Here is a 24,286-nt window from a genome sequence, read left to right as displayed (position 1 = left end):
TTCCTACTTTAATTACTTACTAGACTTGGTAAAGGTGGGACGAATTTTTAATTATAGCTACAATATTCAGCTTTTAAATTGTTATTGAAAGATGTTTTTAATTTTTGGTGTGGTCTTGGATATTGGGGGGAAGCTGATTTACCACTAGGAAACCCCACCTGTCCAGTATGGTGACCACTTACCACATCCACATGCTTCCCGGCACCCTTTATTCACTGACGATATTACCGTAATTACTCTATGATTTACCAGGAGGAATCCCCACCTGTCCAGTATGGTGACCACTAACCACATCCACATGCTTCCCGGCACCCTTTATTCACTGACGATATTACCATAATTACTCTACGATTTACCAGGAGGAATCCCCACCTGTCCAGTATGGTGACCACTAACCACATCCACATGCTTCCTGGCACCCTTTATTCACTGACGGTATTACCGTAATTACTCTATGATTTACCAGGAGGAATCCCCACCTGTCCAGTATGGTGACCACATCCACATGCTTCCCGGCACCCTTTATTCACTGACAATATTACCGTAATTACTCTATGATTTACCAGGAGGAATCCCCACCTGTCCAGTATGGTGACCACTAACCACATCCACATGCTTCCTGGCACCCTTTATTCACTGACGGTATTACCGTAATTACTCTATGATTTACCAGGAGGAAACCTCACCTGTCCAGTATGGTGACCACTAACCACATCCACATGATTCCCGGCACCCTTTATTCACTGACAATATAACCTGTACCAGTAACAACAGTATTGTGAATTGTCAGTGCCTGTGTCTTCACTTGTAGTGTTTCTGTTACTGCTTTGACATTTTTAGTACTTCATTTGTCAATATCGTCAGTAATTTCAGTACCAATTTCAGCACCTGTTTGAACTCTGCCACTGTTCAAGATTGCCACTTTCACACTTTTGTGCGTTTTCACCAATAAAATCAAGATATTGCTGTGATTTTATTGGAAAATCTTGTTCCCTTTTTTGTTTCATCTACAAAATAATGCATATTATTAATTTATATTTAAAGCAATGTCAATTTTTAACAATAATACAATTTACAATCTTTTCAATATTGTCAATTTAAAGACCAAAATCTCTATTTACAATCTTCAAATTTTAGCAAAGTCATGCTATAAGAGCAAGTTCAATTTACAATCTTTAAATTAAAGCACTGTCATTCTATAATACAAGTTTAATTTACAATCTTTAAATAAAAGCACTGTCATGTAAAAATAAAAATTCACTGTCATTCTGTTAATGAAAGCACTGTAAGGTAAGAATACACATTCAAGCACACGTTGCATCATTCACCATTTAAAACAATGTCTCCGCAATTCTTGCCCGAAGTGAGGCCAGCGATGAAAGCTTCGGGGACCTGCCTGCTCTGCCTCAGAGTGGCGACTCCAAGTGCTCCAGGGGCTCCAAGGGGTCCAGAACAACTACAGTCCCATATCCTCTGCGGTACACATTGTGTTGTATTTGACCATGTGGACCTTTTGTTGTTCAGTGTTTTCGGTGGTCAAATTTGGGCTGAAATCCAGAACAACTACAGTCCCATATCCTCTGCGGTACACATTGTGTTGTATTCGACCATGTGGATCTTTTGTTGTTCAGTGTTTTCGGTGGTCAAATTTGGGCTGAAATCCAGAACAACTACAGTTCCATATCCTCTGCGGTACACAATGTGTTGTTGTATTTGACCATATTGACGTTGGGATGTTCAGTGTATTTGGTGGTCAAATTTGGGCTGAAATTTGTCCCCATTCCCAATCTCTAAAGATATATTTTCCCAAATAAATATAGCCCTTAATTCCCAAATAAAAGTTTCAACAAATAATGTAAAAAATCAACATTTGCTGTTAGTTGATTTTCCTACCCAGCTATAGAAGTGCAACCTAAGTAAATATTACATTGAACACACTTTGATTCTCAATTTTTAAGTATTTGTGTGAACAACAAAACAAAAAACTTTTCCCCAATTTTAGTAAAAAAGACACAATGTTGCCCAATCCAAAGGTCATGACCCCTTTCCCAAAATGTTGTAAAAAAAACTGGCTATTGTATTTGTCGATGTGGACAATTCACTACAGCAAAAAGGTCCTAACTAAATTGTGTAAAACGTTTTCATAATCATGAGAACAGACTTTTAAGTCTCATTTCAACTGCCTTGGTCAGTGTTATGACAAATATTTGTAATTATTTTTGTTGACAATAATGTTTTGCTGGTGTATTTCTTAGCAGTTCAACTGGAAATGACCATAAGACTAGCATCCTTCTACAAACATCTATTTGACAAACAACAGAGTGTTTTATAATGTGCAACTGTTTTACAGAGCATTTCACAATCTTCACAATATGTTGAAACAAAACTTAAAACCTGACACTTACTGTAAAAATGTTGATATTTGTCAGCATTAACCCTTTTCACTCAGAAGCAAAGTGAAAATGGCTATGTGCAAACAGCATAAAACCAGAACAGCTGTGAGTAACTCACAGTCTGTTCAGGTTGTATGCTGTATGCTGCTCATCAGTATCTAAGGGTTTGAAATGAAGTCATTAAAACTTGAATCTAGTAAGAAAGGTCTTTAATTAAATTTAACTTTCTAAGGGATTTAAACACGTCAAATATGTTTCTAAGTGATAATGGGTTAAATTTCGTATTGTTATGCCCACGGATCGAATGATCTGGGGTATAATGTTTTTCGCCTGTCATTCTGTTACTCTGTCATTCTGTCACTCTGTCATTCTGTCCCAAAACTTTAACCTTGGTCATAACTTTTGCAGTATTGAAGATAGCAACTTGATATTTGCCATGCATGTGTATCTCATGGAGCTGCACATTTTGAGTGGTCAAGGTCATCCTTAAAGGTCAAAGGTCAAATATATGGCTTCAAAGCGGCGCAGTAGAGGGGAATTGTGTTTCAGACAAACACACATCTCTTGTTTTTAAACTACTTAACCTTGACAGGTATATTTCTGGATTTCTGATTTTGGAATAAGCACTTGGAAGTTGTGTTGGTCATTTTCTCATTTATTTGTGTTAAATTCATCGGTCAATCAGCTTAATGTATGAAAATTAATGTCTCATAAATAATAATGATTTAACAGTACTATTCCTATCTGTTTTTGGCCAAACCTTCATTGTATGCACAATTGTTGTATTAATGCATGGAATATAAGGGTATTTTGTCTCTGAAGTGTTTAAAGGCTGCTTTGTTTGAAAACGGTTTAAATGTCCACATTGAACGTAAACAGAAGAATTAAGTAATAAATAAATGAATAGCTCTGCTTTTGTATGATAATGACAAAATAAATCGGTTGTTCACAAACTTTATCAGTTTGTTGAACTAAAGACAACATTTAAACATCAGTATAAAAGAAGTATTTTCTGAAAGATTACGCTTGTCAATTCTTTTAATGAGTGGTTTGTTTTAAATTCTGTTGTATATAAATCAGAGATTTATGGGTTGTTTTTTAAGAGCATTGACATTTGCATTTTGAATAAATTTCATTTACTCTGCGCAAGTAACAAAATAAGCAAGGGAAAGAATTTCAAAGAGATTTTTAAAAATATTTTGAAAACAAGATTTTGGAATTAATATTTGGATTATCTTTGAAAATTATTGAGTACACTGAAAACAAGTTTAAAAAATGTCTTTTGGATCTGGAGATGATATTCCTTTCACCATCAAATGGTGGTAAGTTAAAACAATGTGTTTCAATTATCGAATAAAATATCATTTATATACATTATCTTAAGCTATATAATGAGCCAGAAATCTTGAAATATCATTAAGTGTACAAAAGTTCTTACTAAATAATTGTGGATTTTTTTTAATTTAATTTACCCACAATACTTAGTACATTATTGTAAATCAGGTATCCTGGAATCACCATGGACAATATCAGCCTGTCTGTTTCAGCGATTTTGTGCCTTCTTTATAAAGTACCCGAAGCAGCACTTTCCCAATAGGGAAAAAAATAAAAATTCCCCAATTGCTGTCCAAATATATATATATATATGTTTTATGAAATGGAACGTTTAGTTTATTTCCCTATGCAGATAATAGAAAATTGACAATTTGACAACACTTAGTTATCAATTTGAAATTATTTGTTAGCAACAAATAAATACACCAATTTCCCAATTTTAGTGTGTTTTTTGTTTGCACTAATTTTTTCCAATTTAGCTGGTACCGGTACTTTTCCCAATAGGGCAAAAATACTTTCTCCTTAGTTTTTCAATGTACAACATTCAGTTTAAGCCTATTTATTTCAGCATAGAAAGACTTATTGAAATGCTCGCGAATCCTTTTCCTTGGTAGAACCAGTACTGGTGTCTTCGGGCATATAATGACATGCAGGGACTGGGGTTTTCTTTGTATTTAAACAAAGGCCTTAAAATGGACCCGATCACAATACCGAACCAAAATTGTAAAAAACAAATACCTTTTTTTTCTTTTTTTTTATAAGAAAGTGTCAATGCTTATTTCATAAACATCTTACAAATTATGTAAATATAATATATATGATTTGTTCCCAAAATTGCCAGTAAAAGGCCTGCATGGTATTCTTAGTCACTAGTACTCACGCTCTATATCAAATTTGTAAGCTATATACAAATGTGCAGTTTGAGTGAACAAATGAACCATATTCAACTTTGCCCTGAAGGGGAAAAGTCAAGAAACAAAGTGTTTTTGGGAAAACTGCATGCGTTCTGAGAAAACTGGGCTTAATGCATGTGCGTAAAGTGTTGTCCCAGATAAGTCTGTGCAGTCTGCACAGGCTAATCAGGGACAACACTTTCTGCCTAAATTGGATTTTTGCTAAGAAGAGAATTCATGTCATAAAAGGGGAAAGTGTCGTCTCTGATTAGCCTGTGCGGACTGCAAAGGCTAATCTGGGATGACACTTTACGCACATGCAATATGCCCAGTTTTGTCAGAACGCGGCTCATATAAAATTTTGATTTAGAGGTCTATGTGGGGTAGTGGGTTTGTTGTCCACCTAGCCACTGATAGGCCATGGGTTGGACCTCCCAAAAAAAGAAACCAAGTACTGGTTATACCCAGAAAACAGACTTGAGAGAGGTTAGATAAGCCTTATGCTTTTGATGCAATCAAGCTTAAATAAATAGGTTTAAAACTTAAATTCTTAGAAAAACATATTGTCTTTATGGAAACATAATTATAATAACATTCGTTTTTTTACTCACAATTTCAGGTTTACCCCTAAAGACCCGAAGTTGTATCATTACTATGACAATCTAATTGCGAACAAAGAGGGACAACCCAAGAATAAACTCCAAGGTATGTTTTATACATTTTACCTCCCTTTGCTTAAGAGACATTCATTGAGAGGTTACACTCCACCAAGAGCTTGACTATTTCAGATACTGTGCTGTTAGTTCTTCCGCAAAACTTATGAAGGATGAGTTGTAGAGCATAGATTATGTATGGGCACTATTTTATCTGAGTATGTACACATTCAATATTGAAATAATATACATTTAATTCACTATCAATATTTTGAAATGTAAGTTTAACTAAATTTTTCTTATGTTTGTCATGATTAACCTTAGAGAATGGTAATTCTTTTTAGCTCGGCTGTTTTCCGAGAAAACCCGAGGTATTGTCATAGCCAGCTCGTCGTGTCCCTCGTCCGCGTCGTGCTAAAACCTTAACATTTTGTCAAGGTTTTGAACATTGGCTCTGAAATCAAAGTGCTTCAACCTACAGCTTTGATACTTCATATATAACTGCACCTTTATGAGTTCTAGATGCCACACCCATTTTTGGGTCACTAGGTAAAATGTCAAGGTCACTGTGACCTCTAAAAAAAACAAAAAAATATCTGACAAGCTTTCATCTATTAAAAACTGCACCCGCAGCCGAGCGTGGCACCCGTTATGCGATGCTCTTGTTGTAACAAATTTTTATTTCAAGGAAGATAATCTTGCATTTTCCACTTTAACAAAATATTTCATTGCACAGGCTAATCAGGGACAACCCTACACACAAGTATTAAGCCCAATTTTTCCAGATCACACCTCATATATTTAATAAAAAAGTCTCCATCACAAATGTCAACCTAACTTTGATTTGAATGATGTGGCAGTATTTGCAAATTAATCTGTTTGTAATGATAATAACGATCAACATTAACCCTTTACCACTTAGATATGTATTTTGACGCATTTGTAGTCACTCGGAAAGTAATATTTATTTAAATACCTTTCTTACTAGATTCAAGTTTTAAAGGCTTCATTTCCAACTCTTAGATACTGATGAGTAGCAAACAGCCTAAATCTGAACAGACTGCGAGTTACTCGTGGGCTGTTCTGGTTTTATGTTGTATGCACATAGCCATTTTAACTTTATTTCTGAGTGGGAAAGGGTTTACTTACCTGATATCAAACTGTTTGTAGTTTTGAGGCAAAAGATTGAACACTTATAATTCATGAAAATTAACATCATTAACTGTTACAATTAAAGAAATTCTCTATTTATAGCTTTTCTGAGGTTTATAGGAAAATTTCAGTGATATATTAACGTTGATTTGATGTTTCAAACAGTGAACTATAACAGTAAACAATTATTGATAATATTCACTGTTTTACTGACAAAATTTAATGATGTCATTTTTGACATCATTATGTAAATATTACAGCAAAATTGTCCACTTAAACTCTTGTAAAATGAAAATAATCAATGGACAAAGGTTTTAGTAAAACAATAAATGTGTTGGTTCTCTGTAGCTAGATATATATACCGGTATTCATCACTCGTTATCAAATAAAAAAATATAATCAGTTGTGGCCCAATTATTAATTTCTCTGATTACTTGTGAATTAAAATCAATAATGTACGGATTTTAAGATGTATTCTCTATTTCTTCTTTAAATTTCATATCAAATAAGTTAAGTAAGCTAATAGTTTTATTGCTATTTTCGACAGGATATACCTTTGCAATATTTAATAAGACTGCTGTGTCCTTGATGTTTATTCCTCTGTGGGTAGTTCTGGGTAAATATCTGTGATCCCATAGCTTTAAAAATGTGTATTTATGTGTTTACCTCCCTTCAATGGGTTACTTCCCTTGCATTTTAATTTATATTTTATATAATTATTTATAAAACTTGTTTTTGGAAAACTGGGCTAAATGAATTTGTGTAAAGTGTAGTCCCAGAATAGCCTGTGCAGTTTTATCTGGTTTCAGGATCAACATTTGTGCTATTTTATTGTTGTGTTTTGTTTAATAGAAGTTTTTAAGCAAAAGTTATGAAAATACAGAAAGTGTTATTCCTGGTTAGCCTGTGCTGACTGCACATGCTAATCTGGGAGGACACTTTATTGCTAATCTGGGAGGACACTTTATTGCTAATCTGGGAGGACACTTTATTCACATGCATTTTGCCCTGTTTTCCCAGAGCTAGGTTCCTATGCATGTAATAACCTCCCTTTAGTGAGTTACTTCCCTTGCATTATAATTGATTTTATCATGAATATGGTACCGTATGTGGAATCAAATTGGTTTGCTCAAAAAATATTTTTGTAAACATCAAAACAACAAATATAAAAAAATGACTTTAAAAAAATCCTGCCTTTTGTGGCTTTATTGAAAATGATTTTTAAAAATCCTTCATTATCTGCCCTTTGTGACTTGAAAAGGAATTAGCTTGTCCCATAATCTACAAACCGTAGTTGCCTATGTTCTGCTTGATAAATGTATATGATTTGTTGGCTTATGAACAGAGCTTAATTATTTTGATCTTGAAATGTGTGGAGCACTTAGCAGTCTCTCCTGATCTTTGTGCTTTTGTCTTATTAGAAGTAATGAATCTTGTTTTGTTGTGCATTGGCAATCCATTAGTGTTTCTTTCTGTACATAGCAATGCTGGCAGTCTCTCCTGATCTTTGTGCTTTTGTCCTGTTAGAAGTAATGAATCTTGTTTTGTTTGCATGGTCAATCCATTAGTGTTTCTCTCTGTACATAGCAATGCTGGCAGTCTCTCCTGATCTTTGTGCTTTTGTCCTGTTAGAAGTAATGAATCTTGTTTTGTTGTGTATTGTCAATCCATTAGTGTTTCTTTCTGTACGTAGCAGTCTCTCCTGATCTTTTTGCTTTTGTCCTGTTAGAAGAAATGAATCTAATTTGTTGTGTAGTGTCAATCCATTAGTGTATAGAGCTTAATTATTTAGATCTTGCATTGTGTGGAGAACTTAGCAGTCTCTCCTGATCTTTGTGCTTTTGTCCTGTTAGAAATAATGAATCTTGTTTTGTTGTGCATTGTCAATCCATTAGTGTTTCTTTCTGTTCGCAGTAATGCTGGCATCTAAGTTTATTTTACACCCAAAATACACAGTTTAAACATTTCCCCCATAAGAAGCAAAGTGAAAATGGCTTTTGCAACCAGCATAAAACCAGAACAGCCTGCGAGTAACTCGCAGTCTGTTCAGGTTTTATGCTGTTTGCTGCTTATCAGTATCTAATGGTTGGAAATGTAGCCTTTAAAAGCTGAATCAAATAAAAAAGTCTTAAGTTATATTTAACTTTCTAAGGGGCTTCAAATGCGTTAAAAATAAGTATCTAAGTTAAGGGGATATATGAGAAGTGTTCTGTGAATGCACGTGCGTCAGGTGCCCCACGTTAGCCCAGTCTGCACAGGCTAATCAGGGACGATACTTTCTGCCTTCAATGGACTTATAAGGGGATATATGAGAAGTGTTCTGTGAATGCGCGTGCGTCAGGTGCCCCACGTAAGACCAGTTTGCACAGGCTAATCAGGGACGATACTTTCCGCCTTCAATGGACTTATAAGGGGATATATGAGAAGTGTTCTGTGAATGCACGTGCGTCAGGTGCCCCACGTTAGACCAGTCTGCACAGGCTAATCAGGGGCGATACTTTCTGCCTTCAATGGACTTATAAGGGGATATATGAGAAGTGTTCTGTGAATGCGCGTGCGTCAGGTGCCCCACGTTAGACCAGTCCACACAGGCTAATCAGGGGCGATACTTTCTGCCTTCAATGGACTTATAAGGGGATATATGAGAAGTGTTCTGTGAATGCGCGTGCGTCAGGTGCCCCACGTTAGTCCAGTCCGCACAGGCTAATCAGGGGCGATACTTTCTGCCTTCAATGGACTTATAAGGGGATATATGAGAAGTGTTCTGTGAATGCGCGTGCGTCAGGTGCCCCACGTTAGTCCAGTCCGCACAGGCTAATCAGGGGCGATACTTTCTGCCTTCAATGGACTTATAAGGGGATATATGAGAAGTGTTCTGTGAATGCGCGTGCGTCAGGTGCCCCACGTTAGTCCAGTCTGCACAGGCTAATCAGGGACGATACTTTCTGCCTTCAATGGACTTGTGTTCAGAAGAGACCACGTGCGTAAGGTGCCCCACGTTAGCCCAGTCCACACAGGCTAATCAGGGACGATACTTTCTGCCTTCAATGGACTTGTGTTCAGAAGAGACCACGTGCGTAAGGTGCCCCACGTTAGCCCAGTCCACACAGGCTAATCAGGGACGATGCTTTCCGGCTTCAATGGACTTGTGTTCAGAAGAGATCTCCTTAAAATGACAAATTCCATAAAAGTGCAAGTTTTTGTCCCTGAGTGACTTGTGCCAACTGCACTGGCTTATCTGGGAGGGAAATACTCACATGCATTAAGCCCCCTTTTATCAGATCATGGATCATGCTGGTATTTACTTTTATTATAAATCCAACACACACAGCTTAAATGGGTATATTGGAGTTTGCATGTAGTTTTATTAGTTTTCATGGTGTTTAGATGCTTGCACAAGCTATTTTGTTCTTTTTAAGATAATTATTCCACTTAAAACCCTTAAAATGTGATCTACTTTCGCAAAATATAAAGATATGATGTATTTAAAAAAAAACATGTAAACTAAGATGCCATAATCTCTCAAGACAAGATTCGGATAAGTATGAAGAAATTGACTAATTAAAAATCCAAGTGTGCATTTGGAACCAAAGTTAATTTCTGACAAAAAAGTTTGAATTTTGTCATTTTGTCAAAGTATGAACAGATCCCTGTAATCTTAATTAATACGCATGATGCTAAAAACTAGGTAATCACTATATAAATAAATCAATCATGCTCTTTTAATATCCAGAGTTGCCTTAACCCTTTCCCCCATAAAAGCAAAGTGAAAATGGCTTTTGCAACCACCATAAACCCAGAACAGCCTGCGATTAACTTGCAGTCTGTTCAGGTTTTATGCTGTTTGCTGCTCATCAGTATCAAACGGTTGGAAGTGATGCCTTTAAAATTTGAATCATGTAAGAACGGTCTTTAATTTAATGTAGCTTTGTAAGGGACTACAAAGGTATCAAAATACCTTTTTAAGCGGGAAAGGGTTAAAAGTCCAAGTGTGCATTTGGAACCAAAGTTAATTTGTGACAAAAACGTTTGAATCTTGTCAACTTGTCAAAATATGAACAGGTCCCTGTAATCTTAAACGCATGATGCTAAAAACAACGTTATCATATTTAATGAATAAATCAATCATGCTCTTTTAATATCCAGACTTGCCTTAATTCAGATCTAATGCCACATTGATGGTGAACCTCTTATGAGTATCACTTTATTGAATATCTTTTCTTGATGATCAATGCTTCATGATATATATGAAAGGGTGAGAATGTGCCACCAATATCAGTTCAGTATAATCTTAGCATTGTGTGTGTTTATTTTTAGTGATATGATGTTAAATCATTTAATCTAATGAGACCACAAATCTTGGAGCTTATCTGGCCACATATGGCATACATGTAAGACCCATTTTTGCATTATGAAGTTTATATATACCAACCATTTAAGACCGCATTTGCATGATGCAGTTCATATTTAACAACTATGTAAGACCCATTTTTACATGATGCGGTGCATATATACCGAAGAATATAAGACCCACTTTTGCACGAGGCATTTTATATATCAACAATATAAAACCTATTTTTGCATGATGCAGTTCATATATATCAACAATGTAAAACCCACTTTAGCATGATGCAGTTCATATATACCAAAATGTTAGACCCACTTTTGCAGGATGCAGTTCATATATATACCAACAATGTAAGACCTATGTTTGCATGATGCAGTTCATATATACCAACAATGTAAGACCCATTTTTGCATGATGCGGTTCATATATACCAACAATGTAAGACCCATTTTTGCATGATGCAGTTCATATATACCAACAATATAAGACCCATTTTTGCATGATGCAGTTCATATAATAACATAGATATGTTATATGGTACTGTTTTAGAGATATGCGTGTGTGTGTGTCTCGTTCTAAGGATAAGTAAAAGTGCTATATTGATTCAGCACAGGTGTAATTATGGGAATTTAAAGAATTCTAGACAGAATTCAGACTGAAGTACATGACCAAATTGTAAATGTATATGATTTCACAGGATTTTTCAGTTATTATTGCTATTTGAATAAAATGTATTGGAATTTTTATGTATTCCAAAATATGTTCTGCTCACAACATGGTACACACTGTACTTTACCGTGTATAAGCAAAACCATGTATTATATGTGTCCAGATTTATAAATGCCAAAATAGTCAAACAAGTTGTTTATTAAAGAAAACATTCAAATTGGCCGTGTATAAGCACAACCATGTATAATGTGTCCAGATTTATAAATGCCAAAATAGTCAAACAAGTTGTTTATGAAAGAAAACATTCAAATTGGCCGTGTATAAGCACAACCATGTATAATGTGTCCAGATTTATAAATGCCTAAATAGTCAAACAAGTTGTTTATTATAGAAAACATTCAAATTGGCCGTGTATAAGCACAACCATGTATAATGTGTCCAGATTTATAAATGCCAAAATAGTCAAACAAATTGTTTATAAATGAAAACATTCAAATTGGCCGCTATTTTACTATTGCACAATCGGTTGTATCAATGTACAACATACGCCGACTTTTCAACTCTTACCCACTCAGAAGCAAAGTGAAAATGGCTATGTGCAATCAGCATAAAACCAGAACAGCCTGCGAGTAACTCGCAGTATGTTCAAGTTTTATGCAGTTTGCTGCCCATCAGTATCTTAGGGTAGGAAATGAAGCCTTTAAAACTTGAATCCAGTAAGAAATCTCTTTAATTAAATTTAACTTTCTAAGGGACTACAAATGCGTTAAAATACGTATCAAAGTGGTAAAGGGTTAAATTGAAAAGAATGGGTATAGAACTGCGTTTATTCAATGCTTTCCTGTGGTTTATAGCGAAATATCAGTGAATTAAAACTTATAATTTCACTGTTTCAAACAGTGAAAAATTAACAGTAAAAATTCTCGATATTTTTCACTGTTTACTGTGAAATTACGTCTTTTTTTAAAGAAATGACGTAATTATCCCAGCGTAATTCTTTAGTTAAACTGTTTAACAATGTATATAAACTGTAAAAAAAACATAAAATAAAAAGAAATTTTGTTTGATTTGGTGGAATATTGATTTTAATTCACTTGTGATCATAGAAAATAAATATTTTGTATGATCACTCGTGAATTCAAATTGATAATCACCTCATCCAACAAATATCCTCTATGTAATACATGTTAATTGTGCTCATTTTTGTGTGTGATCTTTTACAGAGGAGGAGGACGAGGACATCACACAGAAGGATTCTGCCTTCCATACTCTCTCTAACATCACTAGCAGTCAGGTGGGGATATTTTATAAATATTATATGGCGCAGTTTGAGTCTAGTTTGAGTCTAGATCCGACAAACTGGGATAAATACTTTAAGAGGCGTCACAGAAAAATCTGTGCAGTGCGCACAGGCTAATCAGAGACTATCTTTCCGCCTTAACTGGATTTATGCTATGAAAAGACTTGTTTTATGCCAAAGATACCTTTACAGCGGAAAGGCTTGTTCCTGATTATCCAGTGCAGACTTCACAGGCTAATCTGTGATGACACTTTATTCACATGCATTAAGCCCAGTTTTCCTGGCCCATGGCGTAGTCTGACTGTCCTTTAAATGTGTGTGAGGAGACAGAAATAATTGACAGTGCAATACAGGTAAATCTATCAATTTCTTACTTAACAGACAAAAATAAAGTTAAAATCTGCAAATGTTAGCTATATTATTAAAATTCATCCAAGTCTTAATGAGTCTAGTTAGTTAATCAGGTATGAGTGCTGGGACACACTCCGGGTCCTCACATAAAGCAGTATCAGCTGGGACACACTCCGGGTCCTCACATAAAGCAGCATCAGATGGGACACACTCTGGGTCCTCACACAAAGCAGCATCAGCTGGGACACACTCCGGGTCCTCACATAATGCAGCATCAGCTGGGACACACTCCGGGTCCTCACATAAAGCAGCATAAGCTGGGACACACTCCGGGTCCTCACATAAAGCAGCATCAGCTGGGACACACTCCGGGTCCTCACACAAAGCAGCATCAGCTGAGACACACTCCGGGTCCTCACATAAAGCAGCATCAGCTGGGACACACTCCGGGTCCTCACATAAAGCAGCATCAGCTGGGACACACTCCGGGTCCTCACATAAAGCAGCATCAGCTGGGACACACTCCGGGTCCTCGCATAAAGCAGCTTCAGCTGAGACACACTCCGGGTCCTCACATACAGCAGCATCAGCTGGGACACACTCCAGGTCCTCGCATAAAGCAGCATCAGCTGGGACACACTCCGGGTCCTCACATAAAGCAGCATCAGCTGGGACACACTCCGGGTCCTCACATAAAGCAGCATCAGCTGGGACACACTCCGGGTCCTCACATAAAGCAGCATCAGCTGGGACACACTCCGGGTCCTCACATAAAGCAGCATCAGGAGCTGGGACACACTCCGGGTCCTCACATTAAGCAGCATCAGCTGGGACACACTCCGGGTCCTCACATAAAGCAGCATCAACTGGGATACACTCCGGGTCCTCACATAAAGCAGCATCAGCTGGGACACACTCCGGGTCCTCACATAAAGCATCAGCTGGGACACACTCCGGGTCCTCACATAAAGCAGCATCAGGAGCTGGGACACACTCCGGGTCCTCACATAAAGCAGCATCAGGAGCTAAAGTGCCTTGTAAAGTTTGAAACACCTCACATAAAGCAGCATCAGGAGCTAAAGAGCCTTGTAACGTTTGAAACACCTCACATTAAGCAGCATCAGGAGCTTAAGTGCCTTGTAAAGTTTGAAACACCTCACATAAAGCAGCATCAGGAGCTAAAGTGCCTTGTAAAGTTTGAAACACCTCACATAAAGCAGCATCAGGAGCTAAAGTGCCTTGTAAAGTTTGAAACACCTCACATAAAGCAGCATCAGGAGCTAAAGTGCCTTGTAAAGTTTGAAACACCTCACATAAAGCAGCATCAGGAGCTAAAGTGCCTTATAAAGTTTGAAACACCTCACATAAAGCAGCATCAGGAGCTAAAGTGCCTTGTAAAGTTGGAAACAACCCACATAAAGCAGCATCAGGAGCTAAAGTGCCTTGTAAAGTTTGAAACACCTCACATAAAGCAACATCAGGAGCTAAAGTGCCTTGTAAAGTTGGAAACAACCCACATAAAGCAGCATCAGGAGCTTAAGTGCCTTGTAAAGTTTGAAACACCTCACATAAAGCAGCATCAGGAGCTAAAGTGCCTTGTAAAGTTTGAAACACCTCACATAAAGCAGCATCAGAAGCTAAAGTGCCTTGTAAAGTTTGAAACACCTCACATAATGCAGCATCAGGAGCTAAAGAGTCTTGTAAAGTTTGAAACACCTCACATAAAGCAGCATCAGGAGCTAAAGTGCCTTGTAAAGTTTGAAACACCTCACATAAAGCAACATCAGGAGCTAAAGTGCCTTGTAAAGTTTGAAACACCTCACATAAAGCAACATCAGGAGCTAAAGTGCCTTGTAAAGTTTGAAACACCTCACATAAAGCAGCATCAGGAGCTAAAGTGCCTTGTAAAGTTTGAAACACCTCACATAAAGCAACTTCAGGAGCTAAAGTGTCTTGTAAAGTTTGAAACACCTCACATAAAGCAGCATCAGGAGCTAAAGTGCCTTGTAAAGTTTGAAACACCTCACATAATGCAGCATCAGGAGCTTAAGAGCCTTGTAAAGTTTGAAACACCTCACATAAAGCAGCATCAGGAGCTAAAGTGCCTTGTAAAGTTTGAAACACCTCACATAAAGCAGCATCAGAAGCTAAAGTGCCTTGTAAAGTTTGAAACACCTCACATAAAGCAGCATCAGGAGCTTAAGTGCCTTCTAAAGTTTGAAACACCTCACATAAAGCAGCATCAGGAGCTAAAGTGCCTTGTAAAGTTTGAAACACCTCACATAAAGCAACATCAGGAGCTAAAGTGCCTTATAAAGTTTGAAACACCTCACATAAAGCAGCATCAGGAGCTAAAGTGCCTTGTAAAGTTTGAAACACCTCACATAAAGCAGCATCAGGAGCTAAAGTGCCTTGTAAAGTTTGAAACACCTCACATAATGCAGCATCAGGAGCTTAAGAGCCTTGTAAAGTTTGAAACACCTCACATAAAGCAGCATCAGGAGCTAAAGTGCCTTGTAAAGTTTGAAACATCTCACATAAAGCAGCATCAGGAGCTAAAGTGCCTTGTAAAGTTTGAAACATCTCACATAAAGCAGCATCAGGAGCTAAAGTGCCTTGTAAAGTTTGAAACATCTCACATAAAGCAGCATCAGGAGCTAAAGTGCCTTATAAAGTTTGAAACACCTCACATAAAGCAACATCAGGAGCTAAAGTGCCTTGTAAAGTTTGAAACACCTCACATAAAGCAGCATCAGGAGCTAAAGTGCATTGGACAGTTTGAAACACCTCACATAAAGCAGCATCAGGAGCTTAAGAGCCTTGTAAAGTTTGAAACACCTCACATAAAGCAGCATCAGGAGCTAAAGTGCCTTGTAAAGTTTGAAACACCTCACATAAAGCAACATCAGGAGCTAAAGTGCCTTGTAAAGTTGGAAACAACCCACATAAAGCAGCATCAGGAGCTTAAGTGCCTTGTAAAGTTTGAAACACCTCACATAAAGCAGCATCAGAAGCTAAAGTGCCTTGTAAAGTTGGAAACACCTCACATAAAGCAGCATCAAGAGCTAAAGAGCCTTGTAAAGTTTGAAACACCTCACATAAAGCAGCATCTGGAGCTAAAGTGCCTTGTAAAGTTTGAAACACACACTAGCATCTATATTTTATAATGCTTTACTAGTGATCACGATTGCTCCTTGTATTGTTCATTGGGTAGTTTAGATGAAATGAGATGAATAAGATGAGCCTTATTCTGTGAAAATGGGGCTTATATATATATATATATATATATATATATATATATATATATATATATATATATATATATATATATATATATATATATATATATATATATATATATGCTTTATATATTTTAAAAAGAGCTTGTATAATGTTCCAATAAAGAAATTGTATTTATGGACAACCAATTAAATTTAACTTCCACTATTTGCCCTATACTGTGCGGCTAAATGAAATGATCGATTTCAGAAAGGTGTTAAGTCCTATTTAACTTTCTAAGGGACTACAAATGCTTAAAAATATGTATCTAAGTGGTAAAGAGTTAAAGCGACCCAGGGCATTTAGAATTGAATTAAGGTGTCAGGTGTTACATAAATGGAACATTTCAAATATACTAGACGATTAATTTCAAAATCAATTACTGTGAAAGAGACCCAGGGCATTTAATATTTAATGAAGGTATCAGGTGTAACATATATGGCATAAATTTCAAACATACTTGACGAATATTTAAACTTGTACACATTTCTGTTGGTTTTTGAGAATTAAATATTTAGAATGTTCAGTTATTATTTTAATTATTTTTTTTTACAGTTGTCTATAGGGTACAGATGGACTCAATTTAATATTTCCTGGTTTTTTATCTGCAAACATCTCACTTTTAAATTAATGGCTGAAAAAAAAAGATATCTTATATAAAAATGTAAATGTACTTTGAACCAGTTGCACACTATAGCAAAACACTTCTTTTTTTTCTCCAGGCAATTATATTTTGGTAAACATGTTTTTTTCACTGTTGAACATTTTTGAGATTTTGAGAATCATTTAACAAACGTGAATCTTTAATTGATTTTGTACTGTAAGTCATTGTCCAATTGATAAGTAATTTTTGCGCAAAAAATGTTTTAATCCTTTCCCTCATAAGAAGCTAAGTGAAAATGGCTTTTGCAATCAGCATAAAATCAGAACTATGATAGTATGTTCAAGTTTTATGCTGTTTGCTGCTCATCAGTAACTAGCGGTTGTAAATGAACCCTTTAAAACTTGAATCTTATATATATATATATATAGTAGCATGATATGATAGTCTGTTCAGGTTTTATGCTGTTTGCTGCTCATCAGTAACTAGCGGTTGTAAATGAACCCTTTAAAACTTGAATCTTATATATATATATAGTAGCATATGATAGTCTGTTCAGGTTTTATGCTGTTTGCTGCTCATCAGTAACTAGCAGTTGTAAATGAACCCTTTAAAACTTGAATCTTATATATATATATATATAGTAGCATGATAAGATAGTCTGTTCAAGTTTTATGCTGTTTGCAGCTCATCAGTAACTAGCGGTTGTAAGTGAACCCTTTAAAACTTGAATCTTATATATATATATATATAGTAGCATGATATGATAGTCTGTTCAGGTTTTATGCTGTTTGCTGCTCATCAGTAACTAGCGGTTGTAAATGAACCCTTTAAAACTTGAATCTTATATATATAGTAGCATGATACGATAGTCTGTTCAAGTTTTATGCTGTTTGCTGCTCATCAGTAACTAGCGGTTGTAAATGAACCCTTTAAAACTTGAATCTTATATATATAGTAGCATGATATGATAGTCTGTTCAAGTTCTATGCTGTTTGCTGCTCATCAGTAACTAGCGGTTGTAAGTGAACCCTTTCAAACTTGAATCTTATACATATATAGTAGCATATGATAGTCTGTTCAGGTTTTATGCTGTTTGCTGCTCATCAGTAACTAGCAGTTGTAAATGAACCCTTTAAAACTTGAATCTTATATATATATATAGTAGCATGATATGATAGTCTGTTCAAGTTGTATGCTGTTTGCAGCTCATCAGTAACTAGCGGTTGTAAGTGAACCCTTTAAAACTTGAATCTTATATATATATATATAGTAGCATGATATGATAGTCTGTTCAAGTTGTATGCTGTTTGCAGCTCATCAGTAACTAGCGGTTGTAAGTGAACCCTTTAAAACTTGAATCTTATATATATATATATAGTAGCATGATATGATAGTCTGTTCAAGTTGTATGCTGTTTGCAGCTCATCAGTAACTAGCGGTTGTAAATGAACCCTTTAAAACTTGAATCTTATATATATATATATAGTAGCATGATATGATAGTCTGTTCAAGTTGTATGCTGTTTGCAGCTCATCAGTAACTAGCGGTTGTAAGTGAACCCTTTAAAACTTGAATCTTATATATATATATATATATATATATATATATATATATATATATATATATATATATATATATATATATATATATATATATATATATATATATATATAGTAGCATGATATGATAGTCTGTTCAGGTTTTATGCTGTTTGCTGCTCATCAGTAACTAGCGGTTGTAAATGAACCCTTTAAAACTTGAATCTTATATATATATATAGTAGCATGATATGATAGTCTGTTCAGGTTTTATGCTGTTTGCTGCTCATCAGTAACTAGCGGTTGTAAATGAAACCTTTAAAACTTGAATCTTATATATATAGTAGCATATGATAGTCTGTTAGGGTTTTATGCTGTTTGCTGCTCATCAGTAACTAGCAGTTGTAAATGAACCCTTTAAAACTTGAATCTTATATATATATAGAAGCATGATATGATAGTCTGTTCATGTTTTTTGCTGTTTGCTGCCCATCAGTAACTAGCGGTTGTAAATGAAGCCTTTAAAACTTGAAGCTAGTAACAAAGGTATTTAATTAAATGTAACTTTCTTAGGGACTAAATATGCATCAAAATATGTATCTAAGTGACAAAGGGTTAGTCATTATATATCCTATTAACAGGTAATTTTTGCACAAGAAAAGTTTTGATCATGATAAGGCACAGTTTCAGCCTTTAATTTTGGTGATCTTTAAAGTGGTTTAAATTTCAGCATTTAATGTGGCTGATCTTTAAAGTGGTTTAAATTTCAGCCTTTAATGTTGCTGATCTTTAAAGTGGTTTAAATTTCAGCCTTTAATGTGGCTGATCTTTCAATTGGTTTAAATTTCAGCCTTTAATGTGGCTGATCTTTAAATTGGTTTAAATTTCAGCCTTTAATGTGGCTGATCTTTAAATCCGGTTTAAATTTCAGCCCTAAAGTCGCTGATCTTTAAATTGGTTTAAATTTAAGCTTTAAATGTCAGTGATATGTTAATTGGTCTAAATTTCAGCCTTCAATGTGGCTGATCTTTAAATTGGTTTAAATTTCAGCCTTCAATGTGGCTGATCTTTAAATTGGTTTAAATTTCAGCCTTCAATGTGGCTGATCTTTAAATTGGATAAAATTTCAGCCTTAAATGTCTGTGATCTTTAAATTTGTTTAAATGTCAGCCTTTAATGTTGCTAATCTTTAAATTGGTTTAAATTTCAGCCTTTAATGTTGCTGATCTTTAAATTGGTTTAAATTTCAGCCTTTAATGTTGATGATCTTTAAATTGGTTTAAATTTTAGCCTTTAGTGTTGCTGATCTTTAAATTGGTTTAAATTTCAGCCTTTTATGTAGGTGATCTTTAAATTGGTTTAAATGTCTTTGTGGTGTAATCTCTAATTGTTTCTTACCTAATGATCGCTTTCACAATGCGTAATTTGAGCCAATTAAGTAGTTTAGAATTATCAGTTTACCGGTTTGTTTGTGATTTGATACTCAGAGCTGGATTGTAAATATAGGAATAATGAAACTTTTTACACGAGTATATCAACTTTGTTTATCAATTTTGTATTTAGATAATGTGAATAAAAATGAACACTATAACACGATTGTAAATAAGTAATGAAAAAGTAATGAACAGTTAAGCGTGGGCATAAATATCAATAGCATACATAAGTACTTCACAAACCGTTGAAGTTGAAAACAAAAAGCCAACTGTATTGGAAAAAAAGTATTTTTAAAAAAGAGAGTATGCTTGGACGTTTACAATAATACCATCCATAAAGACAAACTGTTGAAGGTGATTAAAAGAACGTAAAAGATGTATATAAGGTTACAACTAAATATGGCAGACGCAAACACTCTGAAGTCAGTAAAGACGTCTGTTGATTCTGGTATCGAGTCCAGACACTCGGCGAAATCCTACCGAACCTTTAGAACACTTAAAACTAGACACAGTAGCGAAAGTGCTGTGACCTTGCGTTCGAAGAAAACTAAAAATAGCTATTTATCTCAGTCATCCAAGAGTCTTCATTCGAGCAATACAAATCTGAGAAGTTTACGTGGGACATGTAATACTCCAAAATCGTCAGAAAGTGAGAGAAATCTGGAGAGTCGCGAACACCGGGCGATGATGGGTGTGTTGCCTACGATAAAGGAGTTTAATCGAAAAAAAGAGCTCAAGGGTTTTATTAGGGACCCATTGTATAATAGTAGTGAGCAGCTTGTGTTTTACGACAGTCATGGAAGACAGGTATTGACACTGGATGAATAAGTGAGCGTCGTTCTGGGAAAACAGGGCTTAATGCATGTGTGTAAAGTGTCTGCCTAGATAGGCCGTTACAGTCAGCGTAAGGACATAGTTTAAACAAAAAAAACATAAAAGTTGAAAATGTAATTTCTGATTAGCCATGTTTTCCCAGAGTGCAGCACATTTCTGTTCTTTTATGGCAGATTACAAAATGTTGTCTCAGTTGTTACACCTCTGGTGTGTGCAAGAACATTGCCTTGCCTTTTGACAGATATTTTTTGAAAATAATTTGCGCTATGCTAATATTTACTTCATTTGTCATCAGGTGACAGATAGACTGAGCAGTTACGACTCTGGGATCACAAAGGACATATCGGACACGAGCTATCAACGTGGTGGTCATCAAGGTAGGTGGCACAGTTTGTTAGTCTGTTCCTGGTAGGGTATCATGAATATTCTATTCACAATTTTTAGCTCAACTCAAATGATTAACCCATTTATGCGTAGTGGACTCTCCCATCCATCTTATTTGGATCAATTTATTTCCAAAGTTAGGGATGTCTAGTATATTTATATCTATACTTAGAATATTTCTTACATAAATTCCTTTAAGCAAACAGCGCAGACCCTGATGAGATGCCGCATCATGCGGCGTTTCATCTTGGTCTATGCTGTTTGCCAAGGCCTGTTTTCTAGACGCTAGGCATAAATGGGTTAAGTATTGAGAAACTCAGAAAAGAGTGAAAATTCTCCTGTGTCAATTTACTTTAATACCTATTGGATATGAAACTCATTTTCTGACTATGATTCCCTTCTCGAAAAAGTGTACTAAATGCGCATTAAATAATACCCTTATCAGTAACTAAAGTAATCTTTCAAGTGCATCAATACACTTGAGTGTATTTTGACTCATACAAATAATACACTTCATGGAGTATTCAAAGTGAATTTTTGTAAGTGCATTAATACACTTGAGTGCATTTCGAGTCATACAAATAAAACACTTCATTGAGTATTCAAAGTGAATTTTTGTAAGCGCATTAATACACTCGAGTGCATTTCCACTGATACAAATAATGCACCTTACAAAATTGAAAGTGAATTTTTTTAAGCGCATTGATACACTTGCGTGCATTCCCCGTCATACAAATAATACACCATACAATATAAAAAGTGATTTTTTTAAGCGCCTTATTACACTTGAGTGCATTTTCAGTCATACAAATAATACAATTTATGAAGTATTGGAAGTGAATTTTTTAAGCGCATTATATGCTTAAGTGTACTTTACATCACTTCAAATTAATATGGTTAAAAATTAACCAAATAAAAAAAAATCCCAGCATTTTGAAGCCGGCATTCATTCTTTATGTGAAAGGTTTATGTAAACACATACATAAAAAACAAAAAGTTCAATTCAATAGATAACAACACTATTATTATAATGTTAAAGCTTAAAAAACAAAAACAAAGGTTACATATCTACATAAAAGAGGATTCAAACTGGCTATTGCCTATCTGGAATTAACAACTTAAAATATAAAGCTCATACCAGTGATTTTTCTCCCCTCTGATTAAAGCTGAATACTGGTGGTTTCCGCTTCAGAAATATAAAAGTTTTCCCCTCCTTAAGCTGAAATGTTTTCCCTATCATTTACTAGATTTTTATATTACATTAATTCCAAATCCCTTTTTGATATGGACAAAAGCAGCACATTTAATTCAATCATATTCTGGATCCTAATATATGATAAATGAACCGTACTCATGACATTTATATAAATCTATACCGTAATAACTATATGTTTTCGGACACTTAAAAATAATTGTTTATTTTCGTGTCCGAAAACTTAGATACGAAAAATATTCACAAAATACAGGTGTCCAAAAACTTAGATTTGAAAATTAAAGTGTCCTAAAATAGCGTCAATTGTATCCACGACTAACGGTAATAGCAAGCGCTTGTAAAATACCATGCCATGTAGTATACATTACAGTTATATATGTTTGCACTGCGTTTTAAATAGTTTTAAATGCTTAATTTATTTGACAGACAGTTACTACAAGGTTGTATTTTGACCAACGAGTTCAAAGATGAGCATGTCATGTACCGATACTCGCTAGTATGAACCTGTGATTAACGCAATAAAAAAAGCAAACTATGAATTCTTTGTTTGTTCATTTCCGATAGTTGTTGTCTTACACCTTCCATTGTTCTTCTTAAAACTTGCAATAGGATGCATCACACTTTGAAGCGTTTAGTATTTGTCACAGTTATTTTACTGAGAATGGGTAGTACAATTGCGGTAGATAATTGAACTGTTAATTGGCACTACCCCTGGTAATTGTCACAACGCTTACTGGTATGCTATCGGGTGAAACAATTGTTTAATACCGGATTACAAGGTTATTTACCCAATGAAGCAAATTTAATGGTCCGTTGCCCTCAGGAATGCAGGCACCTGCCATGTTTTATGGTGATAATCTGGTTAAAACCCCATGATCGAAGTGTTATTAGATATCGAAAACAGAAATTTGGTAAAATAGCGCTGTAAAATATACTGTCCGAAAACTTAGAGACATTACTTATGGACGAAAACTCGTGTGTCCGAAAATAAGAGTCACGAAAAATAATTATTTTTGCTAAAAAAAGGAGTGTCCGAAAACTTAGAGTGTCCGAAAACATAGAGTTATTACGGTACCTTATTTTTCATTTGTATTTTTATTGTTCATTATTGCGCTAAAATATGCCCTTCTGAGAGCCAGTACAGGTTACTTTGAATTTCCAAAGAAAGCAGACAATATTTAGCAGCTGAGCCCCTGTCACTATATTTGTTGTTATTTAATGTTTCTTACAAAGAATGCATTCATAAACCACCCTTCCTAGAGCAGTTCACCAGCTGATCAGGTCTGAAAACTACTGTCATGGTCTTTGCGAGGCGCGTCTCGTGCATGATCTCATTTGAGATCAGGTCCTGAAAGATATTTTATAATGTAAGTGTTAAATATTGCTGTTATGGTAATCTTGTTCAACAGCTGCTATAAATATCATAAATTTAAATCAAAACAAGTTTGTTGGCTTGTTGTTTATGTTTGTTTATTTTTGCAATTTAAATCTCATGATCACATATGACTTAACGCTTTTCATAAATAATTTAAAGAAATTACGTTTGGTAGAAAATACTGTTTATAAATGAACTAATATATGTGGTCTCATTTGGCTGTGTGGACTGGTCGGAAGTGTCACGTCTTTAAAATGCAATAACCTTTATTATATAGTTTTACCTCTCAACAAATCCAGCTTTTCTTGGTCAAGGACACTACAGGGCGCAGTTTCCCACTCCTGTTCCCTCAAGTTGGCCTGCTCGTGCAGGGTAAAACCTGGTATAAATGTTCATACATCAGGTAGTCCTCCTTTTGCACCCTTTTTGGCAGGCGATGATGCACATTCTTTCCAATGGATCTTTCCAATGGATCTTCCGATCAATGTAAATTTTACCTTGGGGTTTAACCTTCAAATTTAAAATATAAAAG

The 24,286-nt window shown here is 35.4% G+C and overlaps 1 protein-coding gene across 1 annotated transcript in view; it reads left to right on the top strand.

Annotated features, from left to right (window-relative positions):
• Positions 1–24,286, top strand: part of LOC127847188 (uncharacterized) — a 210,548-nt gene that overhangs the window by 161,205 nt on the left and 25,057 nt on the right. The window contains exons 42-45 of the mRNA XM_052378911.1: positions 5,241–5,326; positions 6,974–7,042; positions 12,667–12,737; positions 21,078–21,159. Coding sequence (XP_052234871.1) covers positions 5,241–5,326; positions 6,974–7,042; positions 12,667–12,737; positions 21,078–21,159 — 308 coding nt within the window. The remainder of the gene's footprint in view (positions 1–5,240; positions 5,327–6,973; positions 7,043–12,666; positions 12,738–21,077; positions 21,160–24,286) is intronic.

The sequence above is a fragment of the Dreissena polymorpha genome, chromosome 10, assembly GCF_020536995.1.
Source record: "Dreissena polymorpha isolate Duluth1 chromosome 10, UMN_Dpol_1.0, whole genome shotgun sequence".
NCBI classification, from domain to species: Eukaryota; Metazoa; Mollusca; class Bivalvia; order Myida; family Dreissenidae; genus Dreissena; species Dreissena polymorpha.
This window is presented reverse-complemented; position numbering and strand designations above follow the sequence as displayed.